This window comes from Tursiops truncatus, chromosome 19, assembly GCF_011762595.2.
Source record: "Tursiops truncatus isolate mTurTru1 chromosome 19, mTurTru1.mat.Y, whole genome shotgun sequence".
NCBI lineage: Eukaryota > Metazoa > Chordata > Mammalia > Artiodactyla > Delphinidae > Tursiops > Tursiops truncatus.
In genome coordinates, this window is record NC_047052.1 from 49286418 (window position 1) to 49305736 (window position 19319).

General features: G+C 51.5%; 1 protein-coding gene across 2 annotated transcripts in view; it reads right to left on the reverse strand.

Annotated features, from left to right (window-relative positions):
- Positions 1-255: 255 nt before the first annotated feature.
- Positions 256-19319, reverse strand: part of NOVA2 (NOVA alternative splicing regulator 2) — a 32341-nt gene continuing 13277 nt past the window's right edge. The window contains exons 3-5 of one of the 2 annotated variants that reach the window (XR_012328036.1): positions 17542-17708; positions 6258-7636; positions 256-6032 (exon numbers count right to left, since the gene is read on the reverse strand). Coding sequence is in view for 1 of the 2 variants with exons in the window: in XM_033845079.2 (XP_033700970.1) it covers positions 6554-7636; positions 17542-17708 (1250 nt within the window). In the remaining variant the exon portion in view is untranslated. Of the gene's footprint in view, positions 6033-6198; positions 7637-17541; positions 17709-19319 lie in introns of those variants that run through there. The other variant, XM_033845079.2, reaches the window with a different exon arrangement.

The following is a 19319-nucleotide window of genomic DNA, read 5'->3' on the forward strand; positions in this document are numbered from 1 at the left end:
TTGTGCATTTGCAATGCTGTGTGGGGATGTGCGTCCCGGGATTGTGGTGTTGCGTGTGTGTGGCGGTGGTGGTGTCTGTCAATCCTCCTGATTGGACACTTAGGCCCTGGGAGCTCAACCTGGATCCCTGGCTCCCCTCAGACACTTGCTCTGGGTGCTCACCCAGTCCAGAGAGAACAATCCGCCCCTCCCCCTCCCCCCTCCGGGGCCCATCCTCAGGGGTCCCCCCACCCTCCTCCCCTAGATGCCCAGAGCCCTGGGGGAAAGGGGGAAAGAATTCAGGATGAGGGTGGAGGTGGGGGGAGGAGGGAGAGGGAAGGGGATGGGTTAAGAAGGAGTGTGTGATGTCAAGCAAAAAAGACAACATTAGACACAGATGCTGAGATGGCGTTTATCGCGGCAAAAAAAGGTGAAGTCGCCGAGGGAGAGGGGGTGGGGGAAGGGGTGTGGTGGGGGCCGGGGGGGGGGCCATGGAAGCTAATACATGGTGCACTAGGTCACACGACGGACACTGGGGGTGGGGTGGGGAGGTGGGCATGGCCCAGGCATGGCAATGGGGGGAGGGGAGAGGAGAGGGCAGTGGGCCCCAGCCAGGAGCTTCTGGAGGTGGTGGTGGGGAGGTGGGCGGCGTCTCTGGTCGCAGAGGATGGAAGGAATCAGTTAGAGGGGGTTGAATGGAGGCACTGGAGGCATGGCCACATGGCAGATGGTCTGGGGCCAAGAAGTGGAATGTGGGAGAGGGGCAGCGGGCAGGGGGCCAGCCCTGGGCTTCAGGCTTTGAATCTAAGGACTGGGGGTACCCAAGGAGCCTTAGAGGTCCTCCAGTTCCCTCCATTTTCCAAGAGAGAGAACAAGCCCGGGAGAAGCTAGCTTGAGGTCCTAATAAGGATTTAGCAATCAGCTCTCCAAAGACAGTCCTACCCACCACCCCCATTCTTCTCCTACCCTATCTGTCCCAAACAGAGAAAGCGGAAAGAGATTCTAACTCCTCTGACTCCACCATTATCTCACTGAGGCTCCTGAGGGAACTTGGAGGATGAACCCATTTCACAGATGGGAAAAACTGAGTCATCCTTTCAGGCTACACCTTGTCACACCTCTCCCACCTCCCTGCCAGGGGATCTGTGCACCCCATCCCTTCAGGAGTAATACTGATATCTTGAAATCCTCAGCATTGGGGGCAGGTGAGGGGACACATCTTGGGATTCTCCCAAATCAAGCTGGGATGTGGGCCATGCCTCCAGTGGCCTGAGATGCCAACACAAAGAAAAAAAAAAAATGACTCCCCACGTCCCCTGGCTCAAACCAGTACAAAAGTGACTATTTACAATGAAGGGGTGGGGAGTGGGGGGGGGCACAGAAAGGAGTGGGGCCAGAGTGAGCTCTCCACTCGGAGGAGGCCACACCCCTGACCCTGCCTTGAAAGGGACAAAGCCAAACAGCATAGATATTTATAAAGGGTCTCTATCCCCAGGCCGGGGAGGACCCTCGGGGTGAGGGATGGGGGTGGGGCATGGGATGGGGTGCGGGTGGGGAGGCATGGGCGGTGGGAGGCGATGGAGGAAAGGTAGCTATTGCCCCTCGCCTCCCCCCTCCCCCACGCCGGACACACAGTTTTCCGTGGGATGAACACAGAAAGGGTTAATCAGAAAGAGTTCGATGAGCGAGTCTGACGGTCGAGTGGGGCGGGCTGGAGCAATGAAGCCGCAGGTCCCGGTGGCCGGTGGTGATGGAGTCACTTAGAAGATGAGAGGTTGGTGGTTTTGGGGGTGGGGGAGGAGAGGAGAAGCGGGGAGGGGAGGGGGATTAGGCAGTCCCACCCAATTATCTCTGGGAGACAAGAGCGTCCTGGACTGGCTGAGAAGGGTTTAAAAAGCAGCAGCCTTCACCACCCCAATCGCCATCGACGAGACTTTCCCCATCTCCCTCCCTGCCACCCAGCAATCCCCCACGCAACGGGCGGAGGGCACAGAGACCATACACACACCTGCATAGGAGCCACGGAAAGAAACCTCCTCCACTACGGCGTCCAGGCGGCTGACTGCAGTGGAGAGGGATCGCGATAGCCGGGCTGGGTGTCGCGACTCCACGAGAGCCGTAAAACCAGCGCCCCTGGCCCGCAGTGCCCCAACGTGGGCATCGCGATCCCGTTCTCCCCATCGTGACATCCAGTTCAGGCTTTCGCGACAGCCGGCCTTGGGGTTCCAGACGGCAGGGGGGCAGATGCGTGGCCAACAGCGAAGGCCTGCCTGGCTGTGGTGATAGGTGTGCACCCAATCAGCAGCCTGGAAGCCCCAAATGCCATCCTCATCGCCACTCTTATACTCAATACTTTTTCCACCTCTCAGTCTATCACAACGTCTGATCCTGGTCTTGACAGAGCAATACCCAACGCAGGGGAATCCTCTCACTTTCCAAACAGTAGGCCACCAATCAGAAACAAAATAAAGAGGGTGGGGGATGGAGGAATAGGCAGGAGAAACGGAACAAGGGGATGTTGAGTGATTTGCGGGTTAAGAAGGGGAGAAGGTATACCACTCAGAGAAGAGTGGTACCGTATTCTTCCAAGTATAGGTCCGCAACCATCTATTAAGTCGACTCTTAACCAAACTCCATTTGGGATACCCATACTTCCCACCTACAAGTCCAGGGCAGGCATTAGGGCAGATAAAGATGGCACGATCTTTGCCTTCTGATCCCTTAATAATTATTGCAGTGAAGCCTCCTTGCCCATGTAGAGATGGCTGGGACAGGGCGGAAGAAGGTGGCTGGGGCAGGTTGGCTCAGAGCCCCCTGGGACAGGGGATGAAGGAGGTGAATTTGGCACATTGAACCCCTTCTTCTCATAAGTGCTTTGAGGTCCTTCTCTCGAATCCAGTTGGCACTGTCCCTCAGGACAGCAGAGGAGGGGTTGAGCTTGTCTCCCCCTCCCCAATTTCTACAGATTTGCCTGAAGGAGGCAAGTGGGGTTCTCCCCGGCTGGTGGAAATTGGGGGGAATCCAAAAGATTAGGGGTTAGCTGAAGGAGAGTTTTTTTCTCTTTTTTTTTTTTCTTACAAAGATTCTAAGAAAAACTCGGGGGCGGGAGGGGTGAGGAAGGGGGACGCAATTGAGCTAAGTGTCCACAGACGTTTTCAATGCCTCTTAGGGGCCTCTTCAAAGGAAGATGGTCCCATTTCCTCCCCTCTGTCTGAGGTTCCCTCCCCCCCAGAGCGGCTCAGTTCCAAGGAAGTTTGGCACTTTTCTTTTTTAATTAATGGGGCAATGGAAGAAGGGAGAGGATTGAGAGTTGAGGAAAGGGAAAAGACAGACATAGACGAAGATAGAGACAGGACAGGTAACAACGGAAGCCACAGGGAGAGAAAGTGAAAGTCACAGGGAGCCAAGAGAGAGGAGAATGCTGGTGGCGGGGTGGGGGTGGGTGGGAGTTGGAGGGCAAATGGGAAAGAACAAGAAGACAATTCAATGCAGCAAACACTTATTAAGCACCTATTGGGTGCTGAAGAGTAGGGTGCAGGGAGGCCACTCAGAGTCTCTGAGATCTGACTGGCTAACAGGGAAGGGGGGGGGAGAAAAAGAGGTGATGGATTTTTCAATGATCCCCATCCCTGACCCCACATCTGCGTCCCCTCTGGACAAACTGCAGCACAAAAGATTGAGGTCAGATTGCAGAAGGGACTTTCAAGGGATGGGGAAGACCATAGAGTGAATTTCATAAGGTAAAATGGGGAAAGGTGTGTGGCTCTCCACTCACCAACATAGTGAGTGAACTAGCTCACTGAGCTAGCAAACTACCTTTCAGATAGCCCTGGCTGGCGGGGTAGGGGGTCCCCGAAAAATGTGAATAGGGAGGGGGCTGTCACACAGATACACCAAGGGAACACTTTTCAGGAGGCCCAGCCTCCAGAGACGTGTCTGTGTGAGAAGAGTACTGGACCCCGCTGATTGGGACCCAGAAATAGGTCTACAGAAAGCATCTGACAAGCCGGAGGGCAGCTGAGGATGCAAATGATATGCAAATGAGCGCTTTCAAATCCCACCTCCCCACTCCCAGACCTTACTTCACCTCTCCCTGGCTCCTTCCCCTCCTTATGGCGGCTCGGGGAGTTGTAGGTGGGGATAGTCCAGCTAGAGACTGCAATACCCACATGTGGGTGGAGATGTTGTGAAATACTGTAAGGTCCTTTGAGAGGTGGAGGGGAGCAGTGGCCCATAGGGCCACCTCCACCTCCGACCCCAAGAGCCCCCAACTGCAGAAGATATGTACAAAGTTACATCAAGAATTGTTTTGGCACTCAAATCTCCATCTGGGTTCGGTCTGGAGATTAGGGGTGAGGGCAGCAGCGATGGGAGGTGAGGGATGGGGAAATGGGGCCTGCCCCCCACCCTGGAGATGAAGAGGGCAGGGAAAAAGTCACCCTAGTGCCCAAGCTACAGCCTCCCACCAGGTGGAAGGGCTGGGGTGGGAAATTCAGTGCAAGGTACCTTGAAGGCTATTGCTCTCTAGGGATTTTCACATTTTGATTTGGGGGTGGCTCTCTCGCAAGGGGCAGGGGTCTCCCAGGCTTTAGGGGTGGGAATTGTTTCTGGCTTTTCTCCCCTCCTTTGCCGGGAGAGAGACGAGGAGGCTGGATTCCCCCAAAGCCATGGAGAAGAGAAGGGTCTGGAAGACCTAGGAGGGGGACAATTGGGGGAGAGGGTGGGCATGGGGTGCCCCTCCCCCAGAGATGCTGATGATGGAACCAGGGCACTGGGAGGCCCTGCCTTGGGTTGGAGGAAGTGGAGGTGGTCTCCATGGGGGAGGGGGAGATGGATGGGGGTAGAAGTGGGTCTCAGCTATCCTAAGTCCATGGGGTTGTCAGGCCCCGACATCTCAGCCTGCCAACAAGGCCTTAGAGCTGATCACAGCCGCAGTGCCCAGGGAGCCACTCTCAAACCAACTCTCAGGGCTGCCTGGCTTGGCAAACTCCATTAGAACATTCTAGATCCTCAGAGCCTGGTGAGAGCACCAAAACATTCCAATCCATCAGATACCACCAAAGTACTCCAGCTTGCTGGAAACCACAAGTCAACTAATGCATTAGACTACACGAAGCATTCCGGCTCAAGGGACCCTACCATGGCTCACTGAATACACCTGGGCCACCGTGGCCTGACAGAGCCACCATACATTTGGCCCACCAGACTTAATGAAACAAAGCCACGCAGACACAAGCATGCACACAAAAGGCAGGGGTGGGAATGAGGGTCTTTAACAGTTTTCACCAGCTCCATCTCCCACCCCCTCCCTGCCAGGTGAGTTCAGACTTGGTACATTTGCATGGAGATGACCCTGACAATAGTGGGTCTTCTTCCTTAGAGTCCTCCGGATTAGATCCAACTCCCACCCCTTATTCTCCTCCTAGGAAGACCGCCAGGCCAAGACCCACCAAAGAGGGGTGTGGGTAGAGAAGGAGGATCAGTGACTGGCCATGGCCTGATACAGGAAGTGCATGCCTCACCCTGGTGACATCATAGGAAGTAACCTGGAGACACCACAGGAAGTGCACGCCCCCATGATATCATGAAGTAACCTTCCAGGAAGGCTCATTGAGACATCATAGGAAGTACCTGTCTCTCCTATCATCACAGGAAGTGACCCCCAGGGAACTACTTCCTGTGACATCATAGGGAGTGCCAGAAGCACCCCAGAAAGTACTTGACTCAGTGACAGCACGACAGGGACCTTCATGCCCATTACTCAAGGAAAAACCATAGGAGATGCCATAGGAAATTGTTCCAGCCTTGTGCCAGAGCCTTGCCCACCGGACTGGCCCAATCCCAGAGCCGGCCTCATTCCCAGCAGCACCGCACCCCTCCCCCCATACAACCTGACAACAAAAAAGTGAAAAGTCCCACCTAGGAGGGGCAACTTCAGTGAGGGGAGAGTAGCTGAGAAAATCTGGGAACTCTGAGGTCCCTGCTCCAAATGTCCCACTTCAACTCAGACTCCTCTGCTACCTCTGCTCCCATCAGGTCCCTCAGATCCGGAGCTGAAAGCAGGAGAGGCGGGGTGTTGTTTTGGGGCAGCCCCTCTTTCTAGGTGACCCAGAGGCTCCCTCCCCTCCTCCCATATGGAAACAAAAACTTATAAAGGGGCGGGGGGGGGGGGAATCCTTATCAAAGGAGGGGAAAAAAAGGAGGGAAAGAAAGAGAAAATAACGCTTTGTTTTCTATTAAAATCAACAAAATGCAATATATACAGATATCACACAGACCTGGGCCCTGGGAGAGGAGGGTCAGGCCCAGTCAAGCATAGGGAGGAAGGAAGAAGGGGTCAGTTCAGGGCTGGGGAGGGAGCTTCTGGGCCCCATCCCCAGCCATCACTCAATCCTGCCTATGACTACCAGAAAGGGAGGGTGCAGTCAGGCCTACCCCAGCCCCATCCCAAGAGGAGCAGGACTCTACCGAGCTGAGGTCAGGAGTTGGGGGGCAGGGGAGGGGGGGGGAGGAGGAGGGGGAGGGGGAGGAAAAGGAGGGACAGGGAGCCGGGTGGGAGCACACACCACAGGCCTCATCCCACTTTCTGGGGGTTTGAGGCCCTCACTCCCTGCTCGTAGGTGACCCGCTGGCTGATGAGGTATTGAGCGGCTTGCGTGGCCGCGGGGCTGCCGGTGATGGTGACCCGCCGGTTCCGCGTGCCTGGCAGGAACTCTCCCTTCTTGGAGATCTGGATGCGGGCGCCTGTCAGCTCCTGGTACTCCACCAACGTCTTGCCCCCCTTGCCCAGGATGGCTCCCACCAGGTTCTCAGGCACCGCAATCTCCACCAGCTCCTTGGCGCTCTCAGCCGCCAACTTCTCCGCCGTCAGGAAGCCCCCAGCCGCCCCCGCTGCGGCTGCAGCGGCCACAAGCGGGCCACCCCCTCCGCCCGCCCCGCCGCCCGCCCCGGCCCCGAGGTAGCCGTTGGCGGCCGCGGCCAAGGCGAAGGACCCCAGGGCTCCAGGTGGCGGGGGTGGGGGTGGAGCAGCTCCGCCCGCTGGCCCGGCCCCTGCTTCCCCGGCGTAGGATGCCAGGAGATTGGCGGCGGCGGCGGCGGCAGGGTTGGCACCGGCGGCCACGGCGGCCAGGACCCCAGAGGCTGCGGCCGAGTTGAGGCCCAGGCCGAGGGAGTTGGTGTTGTAGCCGTAACTGGCCAGCGTGTTAAGCGCCGTGCTGATGGCCAGCAGGTCGGTGCCCGAGAAGGCAGGCAGGGCGGCAGGAAAGGCTCCCACGCCCGCCAACCCCGCCGGGCCCAGCAGGCCAGAGGCGGCAGCGGCCGAGGCGGCGGCAGCGGCGGGCAGCACATCCGCGGGGCTGGCGTATGGCGAGCCGGTGGGGTTGGAGTTGGCCACAGGGCCAGCCACGTTGGCGTAGCTGATATTCAGGCAGCTGCTGCTCTGGGGATCTTCCTGTACCTTCTGCACGATGGCGCTCACGGCCTTGTGCACCTGCTCCGGTTCGCCGCTGACCGTCACCACGCGCTCCTGCAGGTTGATGCCCTCCGGCTTCTGGGACAGCTGCACCCAAGCACCCGACTGTTCCATCACGGCTTTCACTGTCGCGCCCCCCTTGCCGATGATCAGGCCCGCCGTGCTGTTGGGGACGATCAGCTTGGCCTGCGTGGGGAGCCAGAGGGAGGGTCTTTAGGGGGGTAATCGGACACTGAAAGGCAACGTTAGTCTAAGACTGGCCATCTCAAGTCATTTCCCACCCCTGCTCTCAAATGTCCAAAATCAGGCCCAGCACGCCCCCTTGATATGCACCAGTATGATTCTACTGGTTAGAAATATTGAAATATTTCCATATTCATTGGTTAAAAAAAAAAGGAGCTAGTACTCCATCTCTCCTTAGTAGCCTCTCAGCCACCCTGTTCCTGAGACCCCTGGGACCTCCCTTCCATCTGGGACCTCCCTTCCATCCGGCACCTAGAAGCTGAAAGACTAACCCAGTGGGAGCCCTCCAGGACCTCTCTCCAATCTTGCACTGGTGCCCATGTCCTTCTGTATCATTAAGTACTCCGATTCCCAGCCCCAGAAAAGGCATCATTAGTCTCACTTTGCAGATGAGCCACTTGAGGCCTAAGAGGTGAAGGGACTTGCCCCAAGGTCACCCAGACAGCAAAGGAACTGAAATCCAGCCTCGTGGATTCCTGCTCCATTGTGCTTTCCACCCTATGACATGGTCACCTCCCTTAAGCTCTTCATTGTCGTTATGAGCTGAATTGCTGTCCCCTCCCACCCCAATTCACATGTTGAAGTCATAACCCCTAATACCTCAGAATATGATTGTATATGGAGATAGGGTCTTTAAAGAGGCATTTAAGGTTAAGTGAGGTCATTAGGGTGGACCCTAATCCAATATGGTTGGTGTCCTTATAAGAAGAGGAGATTAGGACACAGACACACACAGGGGGAGGACCATGTGAAGACAGAGAGGGGGAGCTCCCTGGTGGCCTAGTGGTTAGGATTCCAGGCTTTCACTGCCGTGGCCCAGGTTCAATCGCTGGTCCAGGGAACTGAGATCTTGCAAGCTGTGTGGCGCGGGCCCCCTGCCCCGCAAAAAAAAAGGCAGAGAGACAATGGCTATCTACAAGCCAAGGACAGAGGCCTCAGAAGAAACCAGCACTGCCGATGCCTTGAGTTCAGATTTCTAGCCTCCAGAATTGTGAGACAATGAGTTTCTGTTGTTTAAGCCACCCAGTTCGTGGTACTTTGTTATGACAGCTCTAGCAATCTAATATAGTTGTCTTATCTGCAAAATGATGATAAAAAAAGCTTACATCAGAGAAGATGGAGAAAATTGGTCACTTACATATGAGGGTCCCCCTTCTCAGTTGTAGAGCAGCCCATCCTTTGCAGCTACAAATCGGATCATTTTTTAATAAATTTATTTATTTTTTATTTTTGGCTGCTTTGGGTCCTCGTCGCTGTGCGCGGGCTTTCTTTTAGTTGTGGCGAGCGGGGGCTACTCTTCGTTGCGGTGCGTGGGCTTCTCATTGCCGTGACTTCTCTTGTTGTGGAGCATGGGCTCTAGGTGCGCGGGCTTCAGTAGTTGTGGCACGCGGGCGCAGTAGTTGTGGCATGCAGACTGTAGAGCGCAGGCTCAGTGGTTGTGGTTCACGGGCTTAGCTGTTCCGTGGCATGTGGGATCTTCCCGGACCAGGGCTCGAACCCATGTCCCCTGCATTGGCAGGCGGATTCTTAACCACTGCGCCACCAGGGAAGCCCCCGTATCAATCCTGAGTCCAGTGGGGATATTTCAAAACCAAACGTCTCCTTTCACATCTCCAAGAGCATTTTTACACACAAATTCCTCCTTCTCAATCCTTCTCACGTCCCCTCAGACCTGTGGATTCTACCCTCTGAAGCTTTCATCACTGCCTCTCTTTTCCACCCCCAAGCCAGACCCTGGGGGTGTTAGGAAAATTGTGGGAGTGGTTTTGGTTGTCTGCAATAACTGGGGACAGATGCGGGCATGCAGTGGGCAGGGTCAGGGATGTTTGCACCCCATAATGTGAGTCCGTTCCTCACAATGAAGAACAGTCTCAGGTCCTGTACGACTTTTGAATGTCCCCCTGGACATTCATGTTGGTGAGAAGTCTGTTTATAAATCTTGCAGCCAGAACTGAGCCCCATGATACATGTAAGTACCAAGTAGTTTTTTCTTTTGCAGGTTTTAAGATCTACTGAAATTTCCAGGGATGTAACTATTGGTAAATCAAGGGAAGATTGTACTTTATTTTGTTCTGAATTTTACCAAGAGTCGTTCATCATTTTAGAAAACCATGACATCATGCAAGCTATTATATATAGAATGGATAAACAAAAAGGTCCTCCTGTATAGCACAGGGAACTATATTAAATATCCTGTCATAAACCATAATGGAAAAGAATATAAAAGGGAATGTATATATATGTATAACTGAATCACTTTGCTGTACGGCAGAAATTAACACAACACTGTAAATCAACTATACTTCAATTAAAAAAAAGAAAACCATGACATCGGAGTAATGCCTGTATCATTTAAGTCTCCAATACTACGTTCTGTCTCACTCAGGCCACGTTAGGTGTGAGCAGCTGACTGTTTCATTATTTATTTCTACTGTGGCCCTGGCTGAGTATTTACATATTAAAATTCACCTTATTTTATAACAAATAACCTTCCTTTCATCTCTCCTTTATTTGAAAGTCTTATGGGATATAGAAAATGTACATCCGTACAATGGAGTATTATTTGGCAACCAATTTAAATGAAGTGAAGGACTGATGCATGCTACAACATGGATGAGCCTAGAAAATATTATGCTGCATGAACGAAGTAAGGCACAACAGACCACATATTGTATTATTCCATTTCCATGAATGTTCAGAATAGGCAAATCTATAGAGACAAAGTAGATTAGTGGTGGCTTAGGGCTGGGGTGGGGAGAGCTGGGGGGATTGAGGGGTGATAGCTAAGGGGATCAAGGTTTCCTTTTGAGGAAATGAAATGTTCTAAAATTGATTGCGGTGATGGATGCCGGACTCAATATAATAAAGCCGTTGAACTGCACACTTTAAATGGATCAAATGTATTTATGTGAATTATATCTCAATAAAATTGTTAAAAATCTTAAAGGGCTTCCCTGGTGGCGCAGTAGTTAAGAATCCACCTGTCAATGCAGGGGACAACAGGTTCGAACCCTGGTCCGGGACGATCCCACATGCCACGGAGCAACTAAGCCCGTGCGCCACAACTACTGAGCCTGAGCTCTAGAGCCCGCGAGCCACAACTACTGAGCCTGCGTGCCACAACTACTGAGCCCGTGTGCCACAACTACTGAGCCCGCGTGCCACAACTACTGAAGCCCACGCACCTAGAGCCCATGCTCCCCAATGAGAAGCCCCCACTCACTGCAACTAGAGAAAGCCCGCACAGCAACGAAGACCCAACGCAGCCAAAAATAAATAAATAAATGTAAATAAAATTTTAAAAATCTTATAGTTTTTTTTTTTTTTTTTTGCAGTACGCGGGCTTCTCACTCCTGTGGCCTCTCCCGCTGCGGAGCACAGGCTCCAGACGCGCAGGCTCATCGGTCATGGCTCACGGGCCCAGCCGCTCCGCAGCACGTGGGATCCTTCCAGACCGGGGCACGAACCCGTGTTCCCTGCAACGGCAGGCGGACTCCCAACCACCGTGCCACCAGGGAAGCCCTAAAAATCTTATAGATTTTTAAAAAAATAAATTTATTTTCATTCATTCATTTATTTATTTATTTATGTCTGCGTTGGGTCTTCGTTGCTGCGCGCGGGCTTTCTCTACTCTTCCTTGCGATGCGTGGGCTTCTCAATTCGGTGGCTTCTCTTGTTGTGGAGCACAGGCTCTAGGCGCGTGGGCTTCAGTAGTTGTGGCACGCGGGCTTCAGTAGTTGTGGCTCACGAGCTCTAGAGCGTAGGCTCAGTAGTTGTGGCACACGGGCTTAGTTGCTCCGCGGCATGTGGGATCTTCCCGGACCAGGGATCAAACCTGTGTCCCCTGCATTGGCAGGCGGATTCTTAACTACTGTGCCACCAGGGAAGCCCCAGATATGTTTTTTATTTATACAAATAGACATATTATATATATGATTTCAGAGAGTAAAGTGGGCATAGGAAAATATTTGTAGGAGAAAGGGGACATTGGCTCCCTTCAAACAGGCAAACAGGGCTGAGAACCACTGCTCTGACATGCTCTGTTCCCTGCTGATCTCTCTGACTTCACTCTTCCCTCCCTCTTGCTGACTCCACTGCAGACACACCAGACTCCCTGCTGTTCCTCCAACTTGCCAAGCTCTGTCCAGACTCAGGGACTTTGCACCTGCTGTTCCCTCACCTGGAATGCTTTTCCCCAGAAAAGACGGCTCGCCCCTCTCTTCATTCATTGCACAAATGCACCTCCCCAGAAGGGCCTTCCCTGACCACCTGATTATCAAAGCTTGTCTGTGTTTATTTTACATCTCCAGCATGGATACCTCCAGACTCATAACTGCTAACCTCACATCTCTAGTATGATGCTGAGTGGACACCTCAAACTTAAAATCTCATCTTCCTCCTCAAATGTGTTTCTGCCATGGTGTTCCTCATTTCAGCACATGGAAATGCATCCTTCCACTACTCAGTCCCAACCCTTAGAAGTCCTCTCTTTCCTTTACACTCAGCATCCAATCAGCAATTCTGTTGGCTCTACCTTCAAAACTACATCCTAGGCTATGCTAGATTAAAAGAGATTAAGGAGGTATAACAACCAAATGCAACGCATGAACATTAACTGAATCTTTAATAAAAATACTTTATAGATATAAAAGATATTTTGGGGTAATCTGAATATGGACTTTTTATTAAATAATATTATGAATTCAGTGTTAATTTTTATAGGGTGTGATAGTAGTAATATAATAACATAGGACACTGCCCTTGTTCTTGGGAGATATACACTGAAGTATTTAGAGGTGAAGAGTCATGAGATCTACAACTTATTTTCAAATAGATCAACAAAAAAACAAACAAAAAACCAACGTGTGTGTGTGTAGAGATAAAACGTGTTAACAATTGGTGAATCTAAGTGCAGTGTATAGGGAGTTCATTGTAACGTTCTTTAAACATTTTCCAAATAAAAAGTTAAGAGAGGGGGCCTCCCTGGTGGCGCAGTGGTTGAGAGTCCGCCTGCCGATGCAGGGGACACGGGTTCGTGCCCCGGTCCGGGAAGATCCCACATGCCGTGGAGCGGCTGGGCCCGTGAGCCATGGCCGCTGAGCCTGCGCGTCCGGAGCCTGTGCTCCTCAACGGGAGAGGCCACAACAGTGAGAGGCCCGCGTACCGCAAAAAAAAAAAAAAAAAAGTTAAGAGAAAAAAAGGCCCCAATACTTCCTTTCCTTTTTCTCTGTCTTTTCTTCATAATACTTTTCACTCTCTGACATCCTATACATTTTATTTATTTACTTATTTTCTGATTCTCCAGGAAGAATTTAAGATCCACAAGGGTAGAGATTTGTGTCTGTATTGTTTACTGCTGGGTGTCAGTGCCTAGAGGAGTGCCTGGCACATACTCAGCCAAGAGTGGGTGAATGAATGGCTGGATGAAAGAATGGATGATGAAATGCCCAAAGGACCAAGCAGGAATGGGACTGGGTGTAGGCAGCCAGGTGCATCTCACCTGGTGGTGGTGGTGGTGGTCTCTGTGTGTGTGTGATATTCAAATTCAGCCTGATATGAGTTTTACAGATCAACTGGCAATTCTGACTTGTAAAATGTGAAGAGGCCTAGTTTTTAAATGTTGGTAACCACTTCAAAACGTCTAAGAACCACTGTGTAGCAGCCAGACCACCAGTCTGCAGCCCGTTGCACACAAATCCCTGAAAAGCTGCCCTGGACTCTGGAGGCACCTGCTCAGGTTCAGATCCTGGCTCCACCACTGATTCTGGGCAAGGGACCTAATCTTTTGGAAACTCAGTATTCTCTTCCATAAAATGGGGACATTCATGCCTCTTCCATAGGATTACTGTGAGGTCTAATAGAGATCATGCATGAAATGATGAGCTTGAAATTCAAGCATGGCCACAATTAGCCAGAACTGAGTATGGCTGCCCTCCAGATGACACATAGTGCCCACCTCTGCCAGGTTACACCAGACTACCTCCCCTCAGTCATGTTTCTGCTTGGTCCCCATGGGCATGTCATCACCCATTCATTCAAACAAGCAACATTTGCTGAGCACCTACTAGTGCCAAGCACTGGATGCCATGAGAGCAGGCAATTAATATGTGCCCACAGTAGGTACACATGAAATGGTTGTTGTCATTGTTATCCCCATGGGCGGACCTGGATTTAAATCCCACATCTGTGGTACAGCCACTTTGGAAAACAGTCTGGCAGTTCTTCAAAAAGTTAAACGTAGATTTATCATATGATCTACAAATTCCACCCTGGGTATATATCCAAGAGAACTGAAAACATACATCCACACATATGTCCATTAGCAGCATTATTCATAATAGCTAAAAAGTAGAAACACCCCAAATTTCTAGCAATTGATGAATAGACAAAATGTGGTATATCCACACAGTGAAATATTATCTGGCCACGAAAAGGAATGAAGTTTTGTTACATGCTACAGTACGGATGAATCTTTTTAAAAATTTTTTTTTTGGCCACATCATGTGGCTTGTGGGGATCTAAGTTCCCTGACCAGGGACTGAGCCCGTGCCCTCGGCAGTGAAAGTGTGGAGTCCTAACCATTGGACCGCCAGGGAATTCCCAGTATGGGTGAATCTTGAAGACATTATGCTAAGGGAAAGAAGCCAGACTCAAGATGCCACAGAAATATCATTCAATCTATATAAACTATTCAGAATAGGGAAATCCACAGACACTAAAAGTAGATTAATGGTGGGAAGGGGCTGGGGCAGAGGCACTTGGGGGAATGGAAAATGACTGTTAATGGCTATGGGGATTTTTTGGGGGTGGTAAAAATGTTTTAGAATTACATAGTGGTGATCAATGCACAACCTTGTGAATATACTGAAACCACTGAATTACACACTTTAAAATGGTGAACTTTACAGTATGTGAATTATATCTCAATACAGCTGTTATTTTAAAGAAATCATTGGAAAAAAAGAAGTCTGACAAGTCAAGGAGATAGAACAGAAAAAGGTACAAAACCAGGCCTAAGGGTAAAGAGGTATTTAGTATGTGATACAGCATTTCAGAGCAATGGGGGAAGGATGGAACCTTTTCATCCAAGGAACTGTGTTCGCCAAGAAACAGTGAAAGCAAATGTCTTCACCTCTCTGTGCTTCTGTTTCCTCATCTCTGACATTGACATAACCACAGCTACTCTGTACAATTATTGAGAATATTCAGTGACTAAAATGCCTGGCACATGGGAAGCCCTCAGAAAACAGTAGCTGCCTTCCTGATAGGCCCAGATCGCAAGACCACAGCATCTTAGATCTGCACGTGCAGTTCTATGGCATCTTGGATGTTAGAACAGTAGGCTGTTAGAATAATACAGGTCTAGAATCTTGGAATCACAGAGCCATAGAATTGTAGGTGTCTTAGAGCCAGAAAGACCTCAGAGACCATCTGCCTCAGAGGTCTGCAAGTCTGAAGATTTAAAAATAATAATAATAACAACAACAATAACAGCAGCGGCCGCTAACGGTGCTTACCACGTGCCAGGCACTTTTTAGAATACTTCCATATAGTAACTAACTGAATTTTAGCAACAACCCTACAAGGTAGGTACTGTTATTATCACACTTTATAGATTGGAAAACGGAGGCACAGAGAGGTTAAGTAACTTGCCTAAGGTCACACAGATAGTGACCAGTAGAGCCAGGATCTGATCCCAGGCCAGAGTCCACGTTCAGATCCCCACGCCTTCTCCCCAGAAACTCTGATTCAGCGGCTCCAGGCCACGACTCAGGAATATGTGTTTTAAGCTACCCAGATGACTCAGATACCAGCCAGGGCTGAGAATCGCCGCTCTAGCCCAGAGGTGGCAAACTGGTGACGCTCAGCCCATAGCCGGCCCACAGCCACACAGTGTTTTCAAAACTGAGCCAACCTTGAAAAATCAGTTGATTTAAAATATTTTTGACTTCTCTGGAAAAATGGGGAAGATGTAATACTCTGTCCCCATTCCCAAATGGCGAGAATCAAGTGCAGGTGAATAGCAGCTACCCCCTTTAGGGATGGCATGATATCTCTATGTTGAGTCCAAGGTCCTCAATCCCTTATGTTCCCTTTCCGAATCCTGGAGGCATTTCCATTTATAATCCCTGGCTCGGCCCAGCTTCCCCACTGTAAAGAAAGGGAAACTGAGGCATACAGAAGGGAAAAAGACACAGAGCAACACGCAAGTCCAAGGCAGAAAGGGAATAGACCTGCCTCCTGACTCAAAAATCCCACAATAACGATAACGGGCGACCATGTTTTGAGAACTTTCTATGCATTAGGCATGCATGATAAGTGCTTTTCAAATGTTAATGAACACTAGCCACCACCCTTAAGTGGGTACCATAATAAATCTCATTTTACATGGAGAAATCAAGTCACCTGCTCAAGGTCACACAGGTAAGAAGCATCAGAGGAAAATTCAACTCAACATCTGATTCCAGAGCCTGAGCCTTCAGCCATTATCTCTCTCATTCTTTGGAGCCCCGGAGTAATAAGGCAGAGGAAGAAGTCCTGGTTCTGTAACCTTTCGACTCCGCTATTTCAGACTTCCCGTGGCTTAGGTGGTGGAGAGGGAGGCTCAGGCACAGATGGTGCTGACCCCATTTTCCCTGCAACATGTACAAACTCTTGATGAACCCTGAGCCCCTAGTGGCCACGACCAAGGCGGAGGGAAGAGGCAATATCCTCGCCTCCCTGTAAACTGTGGGTAAGCTGTGGCCTGCTGGTGGAAAGGGATTTGGGAGAGGCCTGGCAGGGCGCGAGGAGCAGAGATGCTTCAGCACCAAGGACAGCAGCCGCGCTCCAAGCCCCAAGCCCGCAGTCTTTGCGGGGAACGCTCCGCTCCGAAGCCTTCTTCCAGAGCTTTCTGCCCACTGTTTCCCCACGAGCTCAGAGAAACTTAGACCCGTGGTCTCCCCCACCTCAGGGCAAAAAGAATTCCCGGGAATTCCAGCTTCCTTTTACCGAGGCCCTCTCTCTTGTCTTTGCTTTTAGGCAGACTTTAAGGAACCCTCACAAGCGGCCTGTCCGCCTGCCCGGGTCATCGTGTGCACATGTATACGGGAGCGGAGAAGGGGAGAGAAAACGGGGAGTTTACTGCAGCCAACCCCGTGCTCTCTTCCTCCTTGGCCCTCTACGCAGTCAGGACCGTGCTGCCAGGGGCTTTGCAGCAAGCCCACCTGCCCGGTGTGCATGGTGGTCTTGGCAACGGGAGAGGCCCAGGAAGCGATCGGTCAGCTCCTTGCCACTCCCCTACACCACGGCTTCCAGGTAACTGAGGCAACAGAGAGGCTCTGCCCTTCTCCTTCCATCCCTCCTTGAGAGGGCTGGGTAGGAGAGGGACCCGCCCCCACCCAGTGGAACACCTTCTCTCCAAAATGGTGGCTACTCCTATTCAGTCATTAATGGAGAGAGGGAGTACCGGAGGCTGCTTCTAAAATTTTCTGCCTATGGATGGGGGTGTCGCTGAGGTTACTTCCGGTGAGAACAGGAAGTGGGAAGCAGGTGGTTTTGAGAGACAATGGGAAGATGTGGAAGAGAGAAGAGGATCTGGAGAATCCTAGGAAGGAGGAATAAGTAAGGAGGTCTGGGTCAGATTCTCCCAGACCTTCACTCTCTCTCTGAATCAAATCACTCTAAGAGGTCTGGAGTCCTTAGGCTGACTCTCTAACAATAATACTAACCACTACCACGTATCTGACTGGTAAATGTTTTATAGCCATTATCCCGTTGAACCCCCATCGCAATCCAGTGACGTGGAAGAAGCGTTTTCTCTCAAACCCCACCAGCTTTACAGAGACTCAGCCTCTGCCCCTGCTAACCTGCTTGGCTCTGTCAGGATTCATTGTGGTTTGGGGTTGAAGGATATTGACCACCTCGGGCTTGGTCATCGCTTGCGGGATTTCTCGGACCTTCTCGGCAATAAAGCTGTGCACAGCATTCAAGGCCTCTGCTGTACCCTGTACCAGGCATACTCGCTCTGTGGTTCCTGTTGAGCAAAGAAGAGAGAGCGCACACTCATCAGACAGGAAGGGGAGCATTCCTGAGAGACAGGCCCCATTTAATGGACGGAGAAGACTGAGGTCCAGAGAGTGGACCTCACTGGCCCCAGGTCACTTGATAAGCCTGGGCAAGCTGTCATGGACTCCCAGACCATGATGGGTAGCTGGGAGAATGAGAGGAATCCCTGTTTTATTATCTGCACTTCCTCTCCCTCCCTTAAAACAACCCCAGGGGATGGAAGAATGATGCTTAAGTACTTTGCTATGCCCACAGCAGCCCTGGGCAAGGGAGACGGGGCTCAGCTGCCTCTTCCCAGTCCTTGCCGGCTCTCTCGGTTGCTTTGGCAACCATTCACTCACTCCCCCCTCCCTACCTTCTAGAAGCCGAGAGCTCAGGCCTGCAACGGTTGCCACAGTAACTGGAACCCCCTTATCGGTGTGGCTGGCTGGGTCCTCAGCCCACCCCCAGGGGGACTAGGGATGAGGCCCCGTTGCCATGGCAACCCCTGAAAGCCTGCAGCAACGGCCTCTGGGCTTTTGGAGAGGATGGGGAAGGGCTGGGGGATGGGGGAGACAGCAGAGAGGCCTGAGTGCCTGCCTGGACCCACCAGATGGAGGGCTGAGGGGTGGGGGAGGGCAAGGCTGTGGAGAGGGGAGAGCAGAGTGGGGCAAAGGCAACTCATGGAAGAGTGGAGACAGGGGGAATGGAGAAAGCAGGGTGAGGTGGGTGCCTTTGCTGGCGATTCTCCAGATATTGGCTGTGGTTCTGACCTGGGCATCCTTACTATGTGTATTGGGGGCGGGCAGCAGGGAGAAGAGACACTAATTCTGGGTGATGCTGGGATATATGTGTATGGGAGAGACTCTGGGTAACACTGACTGACCAGTGTGAGTGCATCTGTGAGGCTGTTTGGGTGAGTGGTGTGTGTGTGCATGTGTATACTTGGGCAGGACTGGCTCAATTATCTTTACGTGTGTGTGTGCGTGTGCGTGTGTGTGTGTAAAAGAAAGAGCAGGAGAGACAGAGATATAAAAAGACTGTGACACAGTGATTCCAGTAAAGACGTTTGAGTGTACTCTTGTGTGGGGGGAAAGACTTCGGGTGTCGCTGTGACGTTCAAGGTTATGTACACTATTTGTGAGACTGGAGCTGGGTGTGCCCAAGGGTTTGAGAGTAAGAAACAAAGAATCCCAGGAAGTGGCATTGAGGCTGCACGATGAATGTATAGCACTCTGTGTGTGTGTGTGTGTGTGTGTGTGTGTGTGTGTAAGGGAAAGAGATATCCAGACATCCCTAGGTGTTCAAAAGACTACTTGGATGAGTGGTATGTGGAATGCACACATATGTGTAAGGGTGCGTGTATAGGAAACAGGCAAGACTCTGACTGATGTGTGTGAACATGAGGAAGAGAAAGAGACCAACAGGCGGACCCAGGGGTCAGTATGTAAGACTGTTTGGAGGACTGATGTATTTGTGTGTGTGTCTGAGTGTCTGAATTACAGCCAGACAAAGACGACTCCACCAAGCCTGGCCGGGGTGAAGCTGTGAGCGCCTGGCTGATTTGGACGTATTAGGTGTGTGGGGTGTGTGTGTGTGT